A 21399-nucleotide genomic window follows, 5' to 3' on the forward strand; every position below is an offset into this window, starting at 1 on the left:
TGAGTATAGCCACTCACTCCCATCTCCTTTGTCTATGTCTGTCCATTACACGATGTGATCACAGAAGAACTGGACTCTACAAGGAGAAGATATGCAGGTCTGTCTCTTCTGCTTTTTTTGTTATTATTTTATTTATCTAACTTGTCCTAGAAATGTTTAATCATTTTTTTACTCATTTCATAGTTTTTCATTCCTTTGTAATATAACAAAATATTAAATCTTATGAGCATTTTGATTTAGGTATTTGTGTATTCAACTATCAACAGCAACTGCTCCAATTAGATGGATAAAAGTAAAATAATTAATTTTTATGTAATATGTATAGATGTAATTTTTCCATAAACTGAATAACTAAAGGCAAATAGGATGTGTATGTATGCATATGTATATTTAGGTACACACATACACATATGTTTGGTTTCAAGCATTTTAGACTTAAAACTAGTTTTTTGCTTTTTAAAATAATTCCAAAAGTATTTGATTTCTAACATGAGTTCATCAGTGTTCTACACTGTGGAGAATACCAAAGACCTAATACCCTAAAAAAGCTATCAATATCACTGAAGAGTTAAGAGATGTGGATAACATGCACTGTTTATGTGTCAAGGCAGCTTATTCTGACAATATATTCTACAGAGATATAAACTGAAATGAAGTTTATTTCAACTAGACAGTCAGAAAAAGTGTCTTGGAAGAGGTAACATTTGAGCTGAAACTTGAACACATGTGGTACTGTTCTAGGTGCTGGAAGTAACAGGAGACACACAATAGCTCCCTATCCTTGCAGGCGTTTCCTAGTGTGAGTGTATATATTTTATATATATAAAAAATATGTATGTACATGTATGTACACACATATATAAAATATAATGGAATCAGAAAAGATGGTATGATTCCTTTCCCCTGGGGAGGATGGATATTAGTTCAAGAAAGACTTCATAGAAGAATTTAATTGAATATTAAACGCTAGAACACTGTTAGCCTCTTTTGTAGAGAGCATTTCAGGCAGAGGAAACAGTATGGCCAGTAGCTTCACACAAGTTTGGCGAAAGTAGGCAGAGACCAGATTTATGAAGATTATGTAGGTTACTGACACATATAAAGCAACAGAATAGGTCAGATGTTTGTTTCTAGAAAGATTACTTTGGCAGTTATATAAAAGATGGACCGGAGCAATATAAACAGAAAGATCATATATGGGAATAGTGTAATGAATCAGTTAAGAAATGATAATGGTCTGAATTAAGGTATCAGTAGAGGCAGTCAATACATGAGAAGTTATATAAAGATGTAGAACCTACAAGTCCTGGTCACTGATCAGACTAGATATTATTGATGCAGAAAGAGGAGGAATAAGATGATTTCAGGTGACTGAAATGTTTGATGGTACATTTTATTAGGATAGGGAATATATGTTATACCAGTTTCAGGGGAAAGATAGAGTTCACTTTTAGGATAGGTAAAATTTAAGCCTCATTTGAAATATTCAAGTATAAATATCTTATAGAGGTGATTGGTGGTCTGGAATTCAGGAGAGAAGTCTGGGCTAGAGACATAGATTAGGGTAGCATATCAGCATTCAAGTGATGCCATTGGAATTAATGGAATTGTCAGTAGCATATGAAGAGTAATAAGAGAGACAAGAATCAAAATTTGGGGATCACCAGCACTTATTTACATTTAAGGAATGGATGAAAGAACAAAAGCCAGAAAAGTATGTTGAAAATGATTAAAGACGGATATTCATGAAAGAAGAGAATTTTAAAAAATCTGTGATAGAAGTGAATCTTAAGAAAGGGGTACAATCAGCAGAGACAAATTCCAGAGAAGACAAATATGTTGTTAAATGGTAGAACTAGACAGTAATGATCTTTGCCTTATTGATTCAGTCAAGTTGTAGGTAGAAACCAAATAGAAGAGAAGGGAAAGGAGATGGAAAAGAAAAAAATGAAGGTAGTTAATATAAACTAGGCTTCTTGATGGCTTGGGGAAATTTTAAAGTTAAGAATACCATGGGAAATAAGACAGGAAGGTCCCCAAGGATATCCTGAAGAATGGTTATAGTTTAGCTGAGTGGAGACCCTAAATTTGTGATGGCATTGGTTCTCTAAGATTGTGTAATGATTGGCTCATTAGCACACTTCGGATGTAGTAATTAATCATTTGGATCACAGTTGGAACTTTGTGGGTGATTATATAGAAAGAAGAAAAGAATAGGGATGTCAAGGGTGGTTGGCAAGGGAAGTAGTTGAAGTAATGTTCAAATGGATTGGGAAGGATGTTAGTTGTGTGAAATCATGTTTTCATGTGAAATCATGCAGAATTTTTCATGAATTGGGAGATAAGGTCTCAATGATAGAACTGAAATTTGTGGCGATATCTAAGGCAATAGAAGCAAACTGAGCAGGTTATTATGAGAGACAATTTAATTATCTTAAGAATTTTCAGATGTTGGACAATTCCAAATAATGTGAAGATACAATGTTTGTTTCGAGGAGTGAGTTTCCAAGATGGAGCATGGATTACAGTTTGGGAATGCAAATAAAGCTACAAATTTTGATGCTAGCATTTTTATACAGACATTGAAATTATTGAGGGCCTCAGCTTGATAGATATGTGAAGGAAATTGCCTAGAATATAGATGGTAGCAACAAGGAAGAATAATGCTATGAACATAAAAGGCATAGACTTCACATAGATTAGAAAAGTAAACATGTGGAAGGAGCAATTTATACCAAGAATGCTGATACCGTTTCTGGGATTGTATAGCATATATGTAAGTTAAAGGATTTTGAGCAGCTTCCCCTCAGAATGTTTCCCTCAGGGAAGATAGTATTCTTGAAGGGTCAACATTCCATTCATGATACAAAAGGAAATGAACGTTCTCTGATGAAGCTGAGGGATATATTGTATTTAAGTAAAAGCAATAGGGTTTCAGACCACAGTAGAAAAGATTAGGAGGTCTCTAAGCAATGCAGAAAGAATTAGAGAAAGAAGCTCAGGATAGTAGGGTTTTGACAGTACCGACCGGAAAATGTTAAGAACGAATGCTGGTTGGAAGGAATGAACCATGTAATTTAGTAGTAGCAAAACAAGGAGAATAATAAGGAATTTAAGCTTAGAGGGGGAAGAAAATTCAGAGATACAACTTAGAGGTTGAGCAAAGGAATCTTTATGATATGCATAAAGGCAGAGGAAAAGGACTTGGTTGGGAGAATTTGAAGACTCCAAAGAGGAGAGGATTAATAATGGAAGCAACTTTTCTTACAAAAAAAAAAATGGTATCTAGGATGTATGTGGGATGTTTAAATTTATGGAGGCAAAAATGTTTTATTGTCTTCAAATATTAAGTTCTAAATTAATTATCATAGTTAACTAAACATAATTTGAAGTCTCTCTTAACATACACTTTTAAAATTGTAATGGTAGCTATAGATCTATAACACCCCTTTTCTTCCTAGTATGAGGAAGTTGAAACCTGAGCTTTCTGGATTTCTGTTACAGACCCCTAATACTGTAAGGGAGACATGGTCTATGTTAACCAGCATTGTGTTTGGGATTCTGCAAACTCACATAAGCCTAGAGATAAATAAAGACTAATGCATTCTCTTCCAAAATAAGAGTAAAGAGAGAATAATACAGACGATAAGAAAACGTTCAGAGAAAAAGGAAATTATTTTAGAAAAGGAAGCAGTAAATTTTGTGACAAGCAATTCAGAATGTATTTCACCTGTTTAATAAAAGCAAACTAAAGTTAAGGCTTTTCAAAAACTGACTGTAGTATGTGACCAATAAAAGGTAATATCTTTATTAGCCTGTCACTCACATCTCCAATTAATATGCAAGTTGGTTATCTTTCTTTATAAATTTTAGCCCAAAATATGATGGAGAAATAATTTCACAAGTCCAATTACTTCACTAATATATTTGGTCAAAATGTATGTTTTATGTTTAAACCACAATTATAAGACCTTCAATTGCATTACGAGGTCCAATTACAGTCACTACAACATCTTCTACACAATAAATGGAGGAATTGATTACACATTTTGAAGCAGCAAAATATGTTGACTTAGCACTTGCAAATCATAATGAAGTTTATTTTAAATGAGAAGTAGCATGCTTTATTAGGGTGTATTTTACCTTTTCTTACTCATATGAAATTTCATATGACAATTTTTTAAAATAATTGTTAAACAAGTCTAATACAAAATAAATTTTAAAATACTATTTGTTAAGTTACATGAAACAACATCTTAAGTTTCAGCTACACAAATTTTTAGAATTACTTCCAGACCGGATTTAGAGCATCTGACAAGATTAGTGCTTGTGTAATATATCAGTTTTACTCATAAGTAGATCTCAACATAAAAAATGTTTTGTCAGCTATGTTTCTCACCAGTCTCTTAGATCAATTATTATTATTGTGATATTTATTTTTGTTATGATATGTTAATAATTATTAAATTATTATTACAGTTGGGTCTGTGCTACCTTAAGAGTTTGAGAAAATATGTTATAAATTACTATTTCAGACTGATCCATTTGTCTTCCAGATACTAATGTTAATTTGAAAAGCTTAACAATTCAAATTGAATAGATTTCAAACATTTCTTAATAAAAATACAGTTGGGAATAAGTAACATATATTTTGTGTTGTAATTATAATGTTTAGTAAAATCACTTCCTGTTAGGGTTAGCTAAGTGAAACTTCTAAAAATTAATACAATTACAGTATTCTTTTCTGTTTTGGTTCTCTGATTATTCTGAATGTTGCCCATTGATATGTATTATCTTAGTCCATACAGACTGCTGTAACAAAATGTCATAAGCTAGGTGGCTTATAATTCACAAAAATTTATTTCTTACAATTCTGGGGACTGGAAAGTCTAAGTAAGATCAAGGCACCAACAAATTTAGTGTCTGGCTAGGGCCTGCTTTCTGGTTCATGGACCGCCATCTTTTTTTCCCTTTGTCTTAATATGAAAGAAGGGGCAATGGATCTCTCTTGGCCTCTTTCATTATGGCACAAATCCCGCAACACCCTCATGACCTAATTACCCGCCAAAAGCTCCATCTGCTAATATGCTCACTTTAGTTGTTAGGGTTTCAACATGAATTTTGAGGAGACACAAATATTCAGACTAGCATGTATTATTTCAAACTTGTATATCAATTCTTGTCAGATTTGAGTGGCATATATGACATATTTTGAATGCTCTGTGCTTTTATATGGCATGTTGTTATACTTATGTCCTAAAAAGTGAAGAGAAGTAACATTCATTATAGTAGTAATTTAATATATGTGCATGTACGGACACATATAAATGCACATATAAGCTGTTCTTGAAATTTTCCAAAAGCTTAATTATTATTATCAATTATTTCACATTCTATCCATTTTATAGATAGTCTGTGTGCATTGATTACATCCTTTATTTGATTAACTCAGTATTATTGATGAAAGTCAAAGACAGAGATACTCAAGATGGCTCAGTCATGAAAACCTTATATAACCCTAGTACCCTGAAATCTTGAAAATGCAAATCACTCAGTCTATAAGGAGGCACAAAGTGTCAATACTGGGCTAGATACTTTAAATGTTAGTATATAGGAATATTTTACATAAGCTTAAGCTTAAATATTTTATTAAGTATTCTTATGATACATCTAAACAAAAAAGTCTCAAATGAAATATATGTACGTATAATATAAAAATATATCACAAATTATATGACAGCTTCTATTTATAAAGTATAATACTTAAGCTCAATTTACTAAAGCTTATAAATATTCAAATAAAAGAAAAGAGTTAAAGCTCTTGGGACTCAAAAGAGTAAGGATGCCCCAACATGGAACAAATAACTGTGGAACAAGTAGCTATTTAGTGATTAAGTAAGTCATTTAAAATGAGGTTTGGAATGCAACATTTTTTAGTTCTTTTTAGATATAAAATTTCGTCTACATTGGAAATTAAAGGATGTTACTGCTAAATTATTAATATATTACTCATACATTCTGAAAACTACAACATTCTGTTTTACCTATGCCTATCACCCACCTTAACTCTGTGTCCTAAAAATTTCAGCTGTTAGGGAAAATATTTGTTCCTGTAAGAAATATTGGTCTGAGAAGCAGTATAAGAGCAGATTCTGGAACTAAACTGCCTCATCAGCTCCACCACTTACTTGCTCCATGATCTTGTGAAAGTTACCCTGTGCCTCAGATTCCTCATCTGTAAAATGGGAATAATTATAGTACTACCTCAAATGGTTATTGCAAAGATTAAGTTAACCAAAATATAGTGTACAAAACACATGAAAACTGTGTCCAGTACAGAGCAAGCACCATAAATGAAGAATTTTATTTTTTATAAAAATACATGAAAACTGAATTTTTATTTCAAATCATCTGCATTTTGATGTGTATGCATTATTTCCATGATCTAGAATTAATTCTTTGTTATATGCATTACAAATATACTAGTTTGTGACTGCTAGTTTAGGAGATAACTGACAAGCAAATCTATGCATCAAGCTTATTGCACCTGTACTCTTAAGCTTTATCATTTCTGAAAAACATAGTTGGGTGGAAGGAGCAAGAGCATTGAAATCAGACAGGTACGAATTATTATTCAGGTTCTGCCAGTCAGTAGGGATATGACTTTGGGCTGGTTGCTTAACACTTCTTATTAATCTTAATAAACTCCAGCTAGATTAAGGGGTTAGTTATGTTTTAATGAAAGCACAAAATATTTATTTCTGTGAAAAAAGAAAGCCATCCTAAAAATAAAAGCAATTAAATAAATTTAAAAAGAGGAAGAATCCTGAGTACAATGTGGCAGGTATAAACTTCAGAATATCAAAATCATCATAAATAAAAGGCACACAAGTTGGGAAGATATTTGCTGCAACTCAGGTAAAATATTAGAAGCCTTAACATCTGAATAACTTTTACAAAGTATATATTAAATAAAACTCTAATAGACAAAATGGGCAAAGGATATATACAGACATTTCTCCAAACAAGAAATGCAGTGGTAAGTAAATATATGAAAACATTTTATTTCAGTCATGACCCAATAAATACTATTTTAAATGAGATATCATGTCCACCTATTTAAAACACCATGGTGATGCCTGTATGTGGAGAGAAAAAATTATTAAAAAACCATGGTAAGAGTGTGATAACAGAGTAGCAGTGAAATTTAGCATAACCTTTCTAAAAGCACTTCTGCAATATAAATGAAGAACCTTAAAAATGTTCATAGACTTTTGACTGTGTAGAAATAGAAATTCAAATAAAAACATATGTATGATATGTTCACTAGCATTATTTGTAACAATAAAAACGATCTTACAATGAATATTAAATAATGGGGCAATGGCTAAATAAGTTATATGCATATACAGCCATTTAAATGAAGAATTTTTTTGACATATACATTAGAAACACATTTCTTTTTTTGTAATTTGAAAGAAATTGAAAGTAATGTCTGTAAAGAACTTGTTACAAAGTTTCATCCATAGTAAATAATCAAAGAATGGTAGCTCTTATTAATTATTACACAACTCAAATTATGCCGAGGTTATTTTTTAGATAAATATCATTAACTCTTTATGATTTATGTTTGTTATAAGCAAAATCAGTAGGATTTTGAATCCAGATTTAATACATCAGTAACCTGTAATGATGAATTACTAAGGAGTTTGGATAATACCCACTTCTAGGATTATTTTTAAAAAGAGAAAATTTCTTTTAATAGTAGAACTGGGCATCGGACTATAGCTTGGACACTTCATGTGTTCATCTGTGGCACCAGAAACAAGACAAATTACTTCTAGATTTTTCTTTAAAAAAAAAAAAAAAGGCCGGGCGGTGGCTCACGCCTGTATTCCCAACACTTTGGGAGGCCGAGGCGGGTGGATCACGAGGTCAGGAGATCGAGACCATCCTGGCTAACACGGTGAAACCCCGTCTCTACTAAAAATACAAAAAATTACCCGGGGTGGGCGTGTGCCTGTAGTCCCAGCTACTCGGGAGGCTGAGGCAGGAGAATGGCGTGAACCCGAACCCGGGAGGCGGAGCTTGCAGTGAGCCGAGATCGCGCCACTGCACTCCATCCTGGGCGACAGAGCGGAGACTCCATCTCAAAAAACAAAAAACAAACAAACAAAAAAACCCGAAGCCATGCTTTTGTTAAAGAACAGTAAAACAAGTAATGTTTTATTCTCTGTTGCCCTGTTTAGAGGCATGTTGGTACAGGCAATAAAACATGAAATTAGAAGGCCAATGCGATCTTGGACAAGTTTCCTAATTTCTCCAATCTCAGTTTCATCATTGTTAAAAAAATGAGGTTGAGGGTTGATAATTTGTGTGTATGTGTGCGTGTGTGTATACTTTCAACCAACAGAAAAATAAAAATAAATGACCAGCCAAAATGAAAAATTTTCCACTTCAATTGCAAGCAAATTTCAAAAAAGGAAAACACACAAAAAGATATAGTCTACCACTTTTCTCATTTAGGATTGAAGAGTCGTGTTTAAAATTAGATAAATTTTTCATTAAATGTCTAGCAGGTGGCCAAAAGCATATTGTTAATAAAAATCATTTTAAACTATTCAAATTCCTTCTTTAAATATGTTTCTAATGCCCAAATGTATATTTTGTGCTCAGAATTATAGTCAATTCTAGATTTCAGGTGTTAGTAGTGAATATATGAGTCTTTATTAAGATAGGAATAAAATTCCAAGACAGACTATTAAAATCTCCTTATAAAATAGCCAAATAACCAGCAAATTTGGCTATGCTAGACTCAAATCATTCCTGGTTATTATATGGTATATTAAACTGTAATACAATATAATTGCTCTCCATAAAGGAAAGGTTATTTCTGAAATTCTTATTCTACTATAAAGATATTTTATATTCCAAAAATTTTATTTGTTCAACAAGCAGCTACTAAATATATACGTATCAGGCCTTATTCTAGGTGCTGGAGACATAACAGTGACATAGACATACAAGATCTCCCCTCATGGAAATTATCTTTTTGAGAGAAAGTAGTCCCTAAAAAGTTAAACTTAGTTTTAAGTGCTCTTATTTAAAATTCTTATGTAACCTAGTGGGATTGGGGTGGGGAAGGAGCTATTTTTGATGGAATAATCCAGGAAGTCTTATCTAAGGAGGTGATGTTTGAACTAAACCAGAAGACTAAACCAGAAGAGTAAGAAGAAACCAGCTATGTAAAGTAGCCAGGAAATACATCATACTAAAGACCATTAAACAGAAGATAAACTAAGGGAATTAAAGTTTAGAAGAGGAGAATAATTTATGCTATAAAGTATTTTTGCAAGCAGGCATTTAAGCATCAGTGAAGGATAAGGGAGTTTTCAAACTTTAAGTTTTACAGGAAGGTGAATAAGTAAAGCGTAGCACTGGACGGTAGTTATGATTAAAATATATTTGTTAAATTTTCTGAGTTGAATTGAAAGAGTACACTTGTAATAAGCCAAGTTTGTGATCAAATATTTAGTAAATATTAACATGTAACAATACTTAATATTCATTAGAACATAGTGAATTTATGATTTTTTTAATCCCTTTCTCTTTGCCCATTTAAAGCTCTATACTTCTATATCTGTGATGAAAACATAATATATAAGAAGGTAAATTGGCCATGCGTGGTAGTGCATGCTTGTAATCCCAGCACTTCAGGAGTCCAAGGCAGGGAGGATCACTTGAGGCCAGGAGTTTGAGACCAGACTGGACAACACAGCAAGACCCCATCTCTACAAAAATATTTAAAAATTAGCTGTGTGTGGTGGCACAAGCCTGTAGTTCCTGCTACTTAGGAGGCTGAAGTGGAGGGATGTCTTCAGCCTAGGAGTTGGAGGCTGCAGTGAGCCATAATTGCAGCGCTGCACTCCAGCCTGGATAATGCAGCAAGACTCTGTCTCAAAACAAGTGTGTGTGTATATATATATATATGTATGTGTGTGTATATATATACACTCACACACACATATATATATTTCAAAATAAGGTAAGTTGACATGAAGAAAGCTATGTAAAGTAATTTGATTAATACATTATGTTGCATAACTTATGGGAAGGACATAGTTATAGATTATAGATCGTGCCGAGTATGAAGGAGGTTGATAGGCTTGTTTAGAGTAAAGGGGTGAGAATTTAAGGAAATCTGTAAAAATATTAAAGAATGACCATATTATAGTCCAAGGTTGGGTTCATAGGGAAATCAGATGAAATATTACCAAAAAAAAATGGACAGAGGAGAAACTGCTCAAAAAGAAAAGGGTGAAGATGTCAAAAGGAAGGAAAGATGCTGGAAAAAGAGAAAAGAATGAAATAAAATTTGACTCTTTGCATGTGTGTGTGAGAGAGAGAAAGAAGGTTCATTTCATGACAATATTTTTGATCATAAGTTCTGGAGAAGGGCACGTCAATCTCTGCCACCTACTAGTTATATGACCTTGTGTAAATTGTCTAATAAGTAAAATTGAGAAAAAAATAAGTCCTAGCACATATAGTTGTGCTGATTAAGTGACAGACATAATACATGCAAAGCTCTTAGCACAATTCCTGGGATATACAGAGTATTATTCTTTTTAAGAATTTAATTTTTCAGAGAACAGTATTACTAAATTCTAAAATAGTAGATTTTAACTGTGTAGTCTCTACAGCTTTGTTGCATTTCATTTTCTATGCCTTCAGCAAGTAAAATTCTAGACTGAAAACATTACTGAAGAAAAAGAAAAAGCTAGACATAAATATGATCAGTGGTTACCTGGGCAAGCAAGAAGAGGATTGACATCAAAGCAGCATCAGGAAATTTTTAGGGTGATAGAAATACTCTGTATATTGATTGTGGTGAGTTTACATGACTAAATCCATTTGTCAAATGTCACAGAACTTTGTACTAAGTTGTGTGAATTTTACTTTATGTAAATTATACCTCAATAAATCTGACTTTTAAAATTATTGAAAATATAGAAAACTAAAATGGATTTTATATGTTACTCAAATAGTTCTAATATGCTAATAGAAAAAATAATTTACCTAATCTAACACATCCCAAGCAACTAAGATCCCCTCCCAAGATAGGGGTCCACAGGGGCATGGTCATGGGTGGGGTTTGCCTGCAGCTTCAGAACTCAAAGTGAAAGAGACAAGATGACTAAGGGGTTTAGCTAGAAATCAAAGAAGGGACTAAAGCTTTGAATCTAAAGCAGTGGGCAAGAAACCAAAAAAGATCAAGAGATGTTTAGGGCTAACATAGTGTCCAAGTATAGGCAAGACAGTTAACAAAGAAATAGATTCTGGGTATTGTAGATATTCATTGATAATGATTATAGGAGAAGAACAGATAGGAGATATAATTTTAATTTGTTTGGGGCAAGCTGGGTTTTAGGTGCTAAGGGGGCCCACTTGGGGATGACTAGGAGACAACTGGAAATGTGAGTCTTAGAGCTTACAGGAAAGGTAGAAGCTGAAGGATAGAGCCTTCAGCATTGATGGGACATTGAAGATATGGAATTAAATAAAAAAACACTCAAGGATAGAATAAAAAGGAAAGCTATAGCAACACTTTGGGAAATGCATAAATTTGAAAAATCAGCTGAGAAAGATGAGCCGGCAAAGTAGCTTGATAAAGAGTGAACTGAGAGAAAAGTACAGGGCTAAACAGTTGAATAAAATATCAAGGACAGTGTAATAATTTTAGCAAATGCTGAAGTAAGGTCCAATAGAATGGTCCTGAGGAATGATCAGTTGATTTGGCAAATAGGGTTTTTCTAGTAACCTTTGAGAGATATGTTTTACAATATCCATTTAGCTACAGCAATCAATGATTAGGTTTTTCTTTAAAGTCACCACCAGTTAAGTAGAGGGAGTTCTTGCTAATGAACCACCAGTAAACCACACCACATGTTGCATTGAACTCAATATTGGAGATATAGTAAGAAGCTCCCTATATTTGGATATTCTTACTTTATAACTCAAGTATACAAGGCTCAGTTGAATGAACCCAGATGCTCAAGTTATATAAAAACTCATTGTTTTTATTCTAGCTGCAATAGGTCCCACTTGAAAAACTTGGAATGATAATGAATAATTGATGGCTAGATTGTTAATTCCACATATTACATCTTCTCTTGGGAGATTCAGTATAAGAACTAGTTCTGACAAGGAGATTGGGAAAGTTTTAGAGTAGTTGAGGAAGGAGGACTCAGTGATCAAAACCAATTTTTATTGTGCATTTTCTCAATCAAATTTCTTAACTCTTCTTTTAAAATGCAGTCAATATTTCGGATAATTAAATCACTTAGTATAAATTGTTTTAATATGTAATTGAGTTTAACACTGTATTCAGTACTATTTTTATTTCTAGTTACAGATTGAAAAATTGAAGTACAGGTTAGTTAAATAAATTACCCAAGCCATTTGAAGCTGGAATTTTAACCGAAGCAATGACTTTGTACCAGAACCCATGTCCTTAACCTTAGGAAATGGTGGCCTTACAGTGACAAAGAGAAGGATATAGAAACTTTAAAGCCGAGAAGGCCAAACCAAGAATGGGGACACTGTGCAGAGAATATTATGAGAGACCAATACTAGAGGTCAGGGAAGAGGAGAGCAATAAGAGAGGAATTCAGAAACGGATATTTAACATCCATGGAGAACAACTCACTCTAGTTTGCAGTTGTATTTAACATCCTCAATGTAACTAGTTTTCACACAAGGGCATTTGAAAGGTTAAAAGTTACTGGAGCCAACATTACATTTAGAAAAAAGAAAAAAATAAAAACTCAGTCCAGTTTCTCCTAGTCTGTCCTGATGTCTCTCCATCTAATTCTCATCCTTCTTAATCTGAGAGTAACCCCATCTAATTGTTAATTCCTGTTTATTCTCAGTATTGAATGGAAACACTTTATGAGATTTTCCTATTCATGAAACATTTAGGATACATTCCTTTGAATTCTAAGGTAATGTTACACTACATGACATTAGCTGCTCTCTGTAGTCATTCTTATACACTTGACCAATAGCAATCAGCGGCAGCATCTTGGGAAAAAGCAATACAATTTAGTGTCCAAGCATGAGTACTATTAAAATCCATATATCTAAATATTTCCTTTTTTCATTAAAAATAATTATTTCAATTTAATGGTGATCCTAATTTGTCTAAAAATGTTAATATCACTTTATTAAAAAAATTTAGCCAAATGGATAAAATGTAGCAAAAGTTAAAATGTGCTGCTCTTGTTTTCATCACAATATTGCTACATAAGCTTCACTGATTTTATTTTAATTCATAACCCAAGTGTATAATCATTTTCCAGGCTGATCACCATGGATATAAGGAGGAAATTACTTTCACAAATCCTTCTTATCTGTTCTTATATTAGAATCTTACATCACATTTGCAATTTATAATCAGAATTTATTTTAATGATGTTTCTTTAAGTATCAAAAATTTTATTTTTCTCTGTAGGTTTGCACAATTTAATTTTCCAGACCCTGTTTAATCATCTTATCTGACATGTGTGTTGTTTGCAACATGTTATTAGCATAAAGAAAATGTAAATATTTTATAACATCATTGAAAATATGAAGTGATATATCTAACAACTAATACTTTTCATTTAGTAATTTTGCCTTATTTCACTCCTCTCTCTGTATAGGAATCCATTTATGATTCCACTCTTTTTGAAGGAGGAGAAAAGTGAGGTTCATTATTTCACACTTTCATTAAGGTTTGGGGGGCATGATCACATGTGTTGTGTTTGGATCCTTTTAAGAATATACATATTATCATAGGATTCTATTGTGAATTTTTTCTCATTTTTTGTGTGCCTCTTTGTCTGCCTGACATGGTGGGTAAAAGATACTTTTAATACTCTCAAAAATATTCTATATCATCATTTTAATGCCATAGTTAATATAATTTAAATTTAGTTCACAAATTTTATTTAGTTCATAAATTTAGATCCCAGATGTGGAATACAGTGGTATTTGATAATTATGTCATATGACAACATAAAAAGTTGAGGATAAGATGTATGTACAGGGTGATAATACATGCTACTCTGTTAATAATATCTCCTTTAATGTGGGTATTTAGCAATCATGTAAAAGGTAGAATGTTCTAAAGTCCATACCACAAATGGGGAATAGTCAATTAACACAATGAATTTGACTGATATTTGTATCTTTTATAAACAATTATTGTACCTTTTCTTAGAAGCAATTTCAATAACCATTATATTTCTTCTCTGAGGGAATTTTCATTTTAAAATTTAGTTTACCCTCAAAATATATCTTGTTTTTTCAAAGATAAGGAATTGTGACTAACAAATTAACTAAGTTACTAGAAGGTTAGTAACATTTTCTTCTATACCTGTCACTGTATATTATGAAAAAAGAAATGTATATAGTGAAGCATTTGCACTTTAGCCTAAAAGATCCTTCTACATAAGAGCAGTCTGGGACTCTTTTTCCTGCACAAAGTTCCTAGTTTAATGAATTTCTCAATATAGTCAGTGTCTCGTTTGTCCTGTCTGTCTCTCCTAGGCTCTGGCTAATCATCTCTTTCTTCCTCTCTTCCTCTTTCTTTATCTCTGTCTTTCCCTCACTTCTTCCTTTATTCCATTTTCTTCTCTGCCTCTGCACACATACGAACATTTTGTAAAGGGAAATGTAATGAATGCAGTACCAGGACAAATATTAAAAATTTCTAAGAGCACTTTACATTATATTAATGAAATAAATATGATAATATAAAACAAAAAATACTTAAACATCATTTGACTTCAAAGTCAACTAACCGGCCAGGCGTGGTGGCTCATGCCTATAATCCCAGCACCTTGGGAGGCCAAGGCGGGCAGATCATGAGGTCAGGAGATCGAGACCATCCTGGCTAACATGGTAAAATGCTGACTCTACTAAAAATACAAAAAATTAGCCAGGCATGGTGGCTCGTGTCTGTAGTCCCACTTACTCAGGAGGCTGAGGCAGGAGAATCGCTTGAACCCAGGAGGCAGAGGTTGCAGTGAGCCGAGATCACGCCATTGCACCCCAGCCTGGGTGACAGAGTGAGACTCCATCTTAAAAAAAAAAAAAAGGAGTTTTGTAGCAGATGGAATTATAAAGAGTATCTGGTACAAAACTATTCGTTTTATAGATGAAGAATTTTATGCTCAGGAAGTGACATGTTTGTAGGTACAGGACTCATGAAGCCAGGACTAAAACCCAAGTCTTATCTCTTTGTATCTTTTCAACCAGTGCTGTTTTTTAAGGTTTTCTTTAGCTGGGCACAGTGGCTCATGCCTGTAATCCCAACACTTTGGGAAACTAAGGTGGGAGGATTGCTTGAGCCCAGGAATTTGAGACCAGCCGGGGAAACATAGCGATACCTCGTCTCTACTAAAAATAAAAAATAAAAACAGCTGAGCGTGGTATGCACGCCTGTGGTCTCAGCTACTTGCAAGGCTGAGGCAGGAGGATCACTTAAGCCTGAGAGGTAAAAACTCTATAATGAGCTATGATTGAGCCACTGCATTCCAGCCTGGCTGACAGAGCAACACCCTGTCTCAAAAAGAAAAAAAAGTTTTTATTTAATCCTAAGTATCCTAAATATACCCATTCCCCAAATCTGAGCAGTTTCAAGGTCCCGTCAACTCTGTGGTGGTTACTTCCACTGTACTCTGCAGCATAAAACCCTAATCTTCCCCTATGGACCAAGTACATCCTTTTTTCTTTTTCTTTTTCTTTTTTTCTTTTGAGACAAGGTCTCACTCTGTCACTTAGGCTGCAGTGCAGTGGTGCAAACATGGCTCACTGCAGCTTCGACCTCTTGGGCTCAAGCAATCCTCCTTCCTCAGCTTCCCATGCATATGGGACCACAGGCACATGCTACTGCCCCCAGCTAAATTTTTTATTTTTTGTTGAGAAGAGGTTCTCACTTTGTTGCCTAGGCTGGTTGCAAACTCCTGGGCTCAAGCAGTCCTCCCGCCTCAGCCTCTCAAAGTGCTGTGATTACAGACGTGAGCCATCTCACATGGCTATATCCTGATTTTTAATATCGAAACCTAAAATAATGCTAAAATCTAGGTCCTCTGAATAATAAAATTTCAGTTAGTCTGTTCACTGAATTTAGAGATCAAAAACAAAACAAAAACATGCTATTTTCTTAGATTACTAGATCCCTCCTAATCAACTTATATCCAAAATAGTTTAGATATCAGTTTCTTCTTTTATTTTATTTTATTTTATTATTGTTATACTTTAAGTTTTAGGGTACATGTGCACAATGTGCAGGTTAGTTACATATGTATACATGTGCCATGCTGGTGTGCTGCACCCATTAACTCGACATTTAGCATTAGGTATATCTCCTAATGCTATCCCTTCCCCCTCCCCCCACCCCACAACAGTCCCCAGAGTGTGATGTTCCCCTTCCTGTGTCCATGTGTTCTCATTGTTCAATTCCCACCTATGAGTGAGAACATACGGTGTTTGGTTTTTTGTCCTTGTGATAGTTTACTGAGAATGATGATTTCCAATTTCATCCATGTCCCTACAAAGGACATGAACTCATCATTTTTTCTGGCTGCATAGTATTCCATGGTGTATATGTGCCACATTTTTTTAATCCAGTCTATCGTTGTTGGACATTTGGGTTGGTTCCACATCTTTGCTATTGTGAATGGTGCCGCAATAAACATAGGTGTGCATGTGTCTTTATAGCAGCATGATTTATAGTCCTTTGGGTATATACCCAGTAATGGGATGTCTGGGTCAAATGGTATTTCTAGTTCTAGATCCCTGAGGAATCGCCACACTGACTTCCACAATGGTTGAACTAGTTTACAGTCCCACCAACAGTGTAAAAGTGTTCCTATTTCTCCACATCCTCTCCAGCACCTGTTGTTTCCTGACTTTTTAATGATTGCCATTCTAACTGGTGTGAGATGGTATCTCATTGTGGTTTTGATTTGCATTTCTCTGATGGCCAGTGATGATGAGCATTTTTTCATGTGTCTTTTGGCTGCATAAATGTCTTCTTTTGAGAAGTGTCTGTTCATATCCTTTGCCCACTTTTTGATGGGGTTGTTTGTTTTTTCTTGTAACTTTGTTTGAGTTCATTGTAGATTCTGGATATTAGCCTTTGTCAGATGAGTAGGTTGCAAAAATTTTCTCCCATTTTGTAGGTTGCCTGTTCACTCTGATGGTAGTTTCTTTTGCTGTGCAGAAGCTCTTTAGTTTAATTAGATCCCATTTGTCAATTTTGGCTTTTGTTGCCATTGCTTTTGGTGTTTTAGATATGAAGTCCTTGCCCATGCCTGTGTCCTGAATAGTAATGCCTAGGTTTTCTTCTAAGGTTTTTATGGTTTTAGGTCTAACATTTAAGTCTTTAATCCATCTTGAATTAATTTTTGTATAAGGTGTAAGGAAGGGATCCAGTTTCAGCTTTCTACGTATGGCTAGCCAATTTTCCCAGCACCATTTATTAAATAGGGAATCCTTTCCCCATTGCTTGTTTTTCTCAGGTTTGCCAAAGATCAGATATTTGTAGATATGCGGTGTTATTTCTGAGGGCTCTGTTCTGTTGCATTGGTCTATATCTCTGTTTTGGTATCAGTACCATGCTGTTTTGGTTACTGTAGACTTGTAGTATAGTTTGAAGTCAGGTAGCGTGATGCCTTCAGCTTTGTTCTTTTGGCTTAGGATTGACTTGATGATGTGGGCTCTTTTTTGGTTCCATATGAACTTTAAAGTAGTTTTTTCCAATTCTGTGAAGAAAGTCATTGGTAGCTTGATGGGGATGGCATTGAATCTATAAATTACCTTGGGCAGTATGGCCATTTTCACGATACTGATTCTTCCTACCCATGAGCATGGAATGTTCTTCCATTTGTTTGTATCCTCTTTTATTTCGTTGAGCAGTGGTTTGTAGTTCTCCTTGAAGAGGTCCTTCACATCCCTTGTAAGTTGAATTCCTAGGTATTTTATTCTCTTTGAAGCAATTGTGAATGGGAGTTCACTCATGATTTGGCTCTCTGTTTGTCTGTTATTGGTGTGTAAGAATGCTTGTGATTTTTGTACATTGATTTTGTATCCTGAGACTTTGCTGAAGTTGCTTACCAGCTTAAGGAGATTTTGGGCTGAGACAATAGGGTTTTCTAGATATACAATCATATCATCTGCAAACAGGGACAATTTGACTTCCTCTTTTCCTAATTGAATACCCTTTATTTCCTTCTCCTGCCTAATTGCCCTGGCCAGAACTTCCAACACTATGTTGAATAGGAGTGGTGAGAGAGGGCATCCCTGTCTTGTGCCAGTTTTCAAAGGGAATGCTTCCAGTTTTTGCCCATTCAGTATGATATTGGCTGTGGGTTTGTCATAGCTAGCTCTTCTTATTTTGAGATACATCCCATCAATACCTAATTTATTGAGAGTTTTTAGCATGAAGCGTTGTTGAATTTTGTCAAAGGCCTTTTCTGCATCTATTGAAATAATCATGTGGTTTTTGTCTTTGGTTCTGTTTATATGCTGGATTACATTTATTGATTTGCGTATATTGAACCAGCCTTGCATCCCAGGGATGAATCCAACTTGATCATGGTGGATAAGCTTTTTGATGTGCTGCTGGATTCGTTTTGCCAGCATTTTATTGAGGATTTTTGCATCAATGTTCATGAAGGATATTGGTCTAATATTCTCTTTTTTGGTTGTGTCTCTGCCCAGCTTTGGTATCAGGATGATGCTGGCCTCATAAAATGAGTTAGGGAGGATTCCCTCTTTTTCTATTGATTGGAATAGTTTCAGAAGGAATGGTACCAGTTCCTCCTTGTACCTCTGGTAGAATTCGGCTGTGAATCCATCTGGTCCTGGACTCTTTTTGGTTGGTAAGCTATTGATTATTGCCACAATTTCAGAGCCTGTTATTGGTCTATTCAGAGATTCAACTTCTTCCTGGTTTAGTTTTGGGAGAGTGTATGTGTCGAGGAATTTATCCATTTCTTCTAGATTTTCTAGTTTATTTGCATAGAGTTGTTTGTAGTATTCTCTGATGGTAGTTTGTATTTCTGTGGGATCGGTGGTGATATCCCCTTTATCATTTTTATTGCATCTATTTGATTCTTCTCTCTTTTCTTCTTTATTACTCTTGCTAGCAGTCTATCAATTTTGTTGATCCTTTCAAAAAATCAGCTCCTGGATTCATTAATTTTTTGAAGGGTTTTTTGTGTCTCTATTTCCTTCAGTTCTGCTCTGATTTTAGTTATTTCTTGCCTTCTGCTAGCTTTTGAATGTGTATGCTCTTGCTTTTCTAGTTCTTTTAATTGTGATGTTAGGATGTCAGTTTTGGATCTTTCCTCCTTTCTCTTGTGGGCATTTAATGCTATAAATTTCCCTCTACACACTGCTTTGAATGTGTCCCAGAGATTGTGGTATGTTGTGTCTTTGTTCTCGCTGGTTTCAAAGAACATCTTTATTTCTGCCTTCATTTCGTTATGTACCCAGTAGTCATTCAGGAGCAGGTTGTTCAGTTTCCATGTAGTTGAGCGGTTTTGAGTGAGTTTCTTAATCCTGAGTTCTAGTTTGATTGCACTGTGGTCTGAGAGACAGTTTGTTATAATTTCTGTTCTTTTACATTTGCTGAGGAGAGCTTTACTTCCAACTATGTGGTCAATTTTGGAATAGGTGCAGTGTGATGCTGAAAAAAATGTATAGTCCGTTGATTTGGTGTGGAGAGTTCTGTAGATGTCTATTAGGTCCACTTGGTGCAGAGCTGAGTTCAATTCCTGGATATCCTTGTTAACTTTCTGTCTCGTTGATCTGTCTAATGTTGACAATAGGGTGTTTAAAGTCTAATGTTGACAATAGGGTGTTTAAAGTCTCCCATTATTATTGTGTGGGAGTCTAAGTCTCTTTGTAGGTCACTCAGGACTTGCTTTATGAATCTGGGTGTTCCTGTATTGGGTACACATATATGTAGGATAGTTAGCTCTTCTTGTTGAATTGATCCCTTTACCATTATGTAATGGCTTTCTTTGTCTCTTTTGATCTTTGTTGGTTTAAAGTCTGTTTTATAGGAGATTAGGATTGCAACCCCAGATTCATAAAGCAAGTCGTGTATCTTGTATTTTTTAATTACACTTTTCTTCTTATAAAAGTAACATACAGTTGTGTAAAATTTATAAATCATGTATTAACCCAAATAAGAAATCAAATAGCATTTATACATACTTTCAATACCCAGTAATAGCTGCTAACATTCTGGTGTATCAGTCTTCAAATCTTTTTTGTTCTCTGTCTTATTTATAGTTTATATGTATATATATTTTTATAAATATATATTTATATTTAAAATTGTTCTAAGCTATGCTACTATTTTTACTGTTTAATCTGTTTTATAATTACTAATTGCAATATATTTATAGTATATGAACACACATGTACAACATCCTCATCATTTTTTATGGATGTGTTGTATTCTATAGATATACCATTATGCAATTAGATAATTACCTGTTTTGCACCTTTAGGAATTTTTTTCCCAAGGTCTTTACAATTATCAAACAATGGTATGATTAATATACTTGTGTACACATCTTTGCACGTTGACATTTCTTTAGGAAAGCTCCTGGGAGGTGAAATTTCAGGGTCAAAAATCAAATGATCTAAATATGTTCAAATGTGGTCAAAAATTTGATCAAAATGATCAAAAATATGGTCATTTTTAAGTTTTTTTCATATACAATGCCAATAAGTTATATTTTGAAGTAATTTTTTCACAATTTTTAGATATTGAAAGAACAATTAAAATATTCATTAAAATTGGTCAGGCGCAGTGGCTCTCGCCTGTAATCTCAGCACTTTGGGAGGCCGAGGCGGGCAGATCATGAGGTCAAGAGATCGAGACCATCCTGGCCAACATGGTGAACCCCTGTCTCTACAAAAAATACAACAATTAGCTGGGCGTGGTGGTGCAAGTCTGTAATCCCAGCTACTCGGTAGGCTGAGGCAGGAGAATTGCTTCAACCCAGGAGGCAGAGTTTGCGGTGAGCCGAGATTGCACCACTTCACTCCAGCCAGCCTGGCAACAGAGCAAAACTCCATCTCAAAAAAATTTTAAAAAATTCATTAAAATTAAGTACTTTATTTTCTTCTTGAGTGGCACTACCTTTTAAAATACAGTTATGAGAAAATATTACACATTCTTATCTCATGAGACATATTAGCAATTTCTATACTTAGTTCTCTGTTGAAAGAAATTGTTCTTTTTATAGTATATCTCATTGAATCTAGAAAATAAATATATGTAGCCATGTTTTCTCATCTGTAATTGCCACCTTTAGGTGAGCCAATAGC

At 34.3% G+C, this 21399-nt stretch overlaps 1 protein-coding gene across 49 annotated transcripts in view; it reads left to right on the forward strand.

The window, feature by feature from the left end:
* The window catches only part of RIMS2 (regulating synaptic membrane exocytosis 2), a 729498-nt gene that overhangs the window by 517761 nt on the left and 190338 nt on the right, over positions 1–21399 (forward strand). For 19 of the 49 annotated variants that reach the window (XM_063816523.1, XM_063816526.1, XM_063816527.1 and 16 more), the window contains one exon: positions 65–97. The exons of 28 other annotated variants lie outside the window; for them this stretch is intronic. In XM_063816523.1, coding sequence (XP_063672593.1) covers positions 65–97 — 33 coding nt within the window. The remainder of the gene's footprint in view (positions 1–64; positions 98–21399) is intronic. 2 more of the 49 variants (XM_016960274.4, XM_063816525.1) reach the window with 1 other exon arrangement.

This window comes from Pan troglodytes, chromosome 7 (genome assembly GCF_028858775.2).
Source record: "Pan troglodytes isolate AG18354 chromosome 7, NHGRI_mPanTro3-v2.0_pri, whole genome shotgun sequence".
In the NCBI taxonomy this organism is placed as follows: Eukaryota; Metazoa; Chordata; class Mammalia; order Primates; family Hominidae; genus Pan; species Pan troglodytes.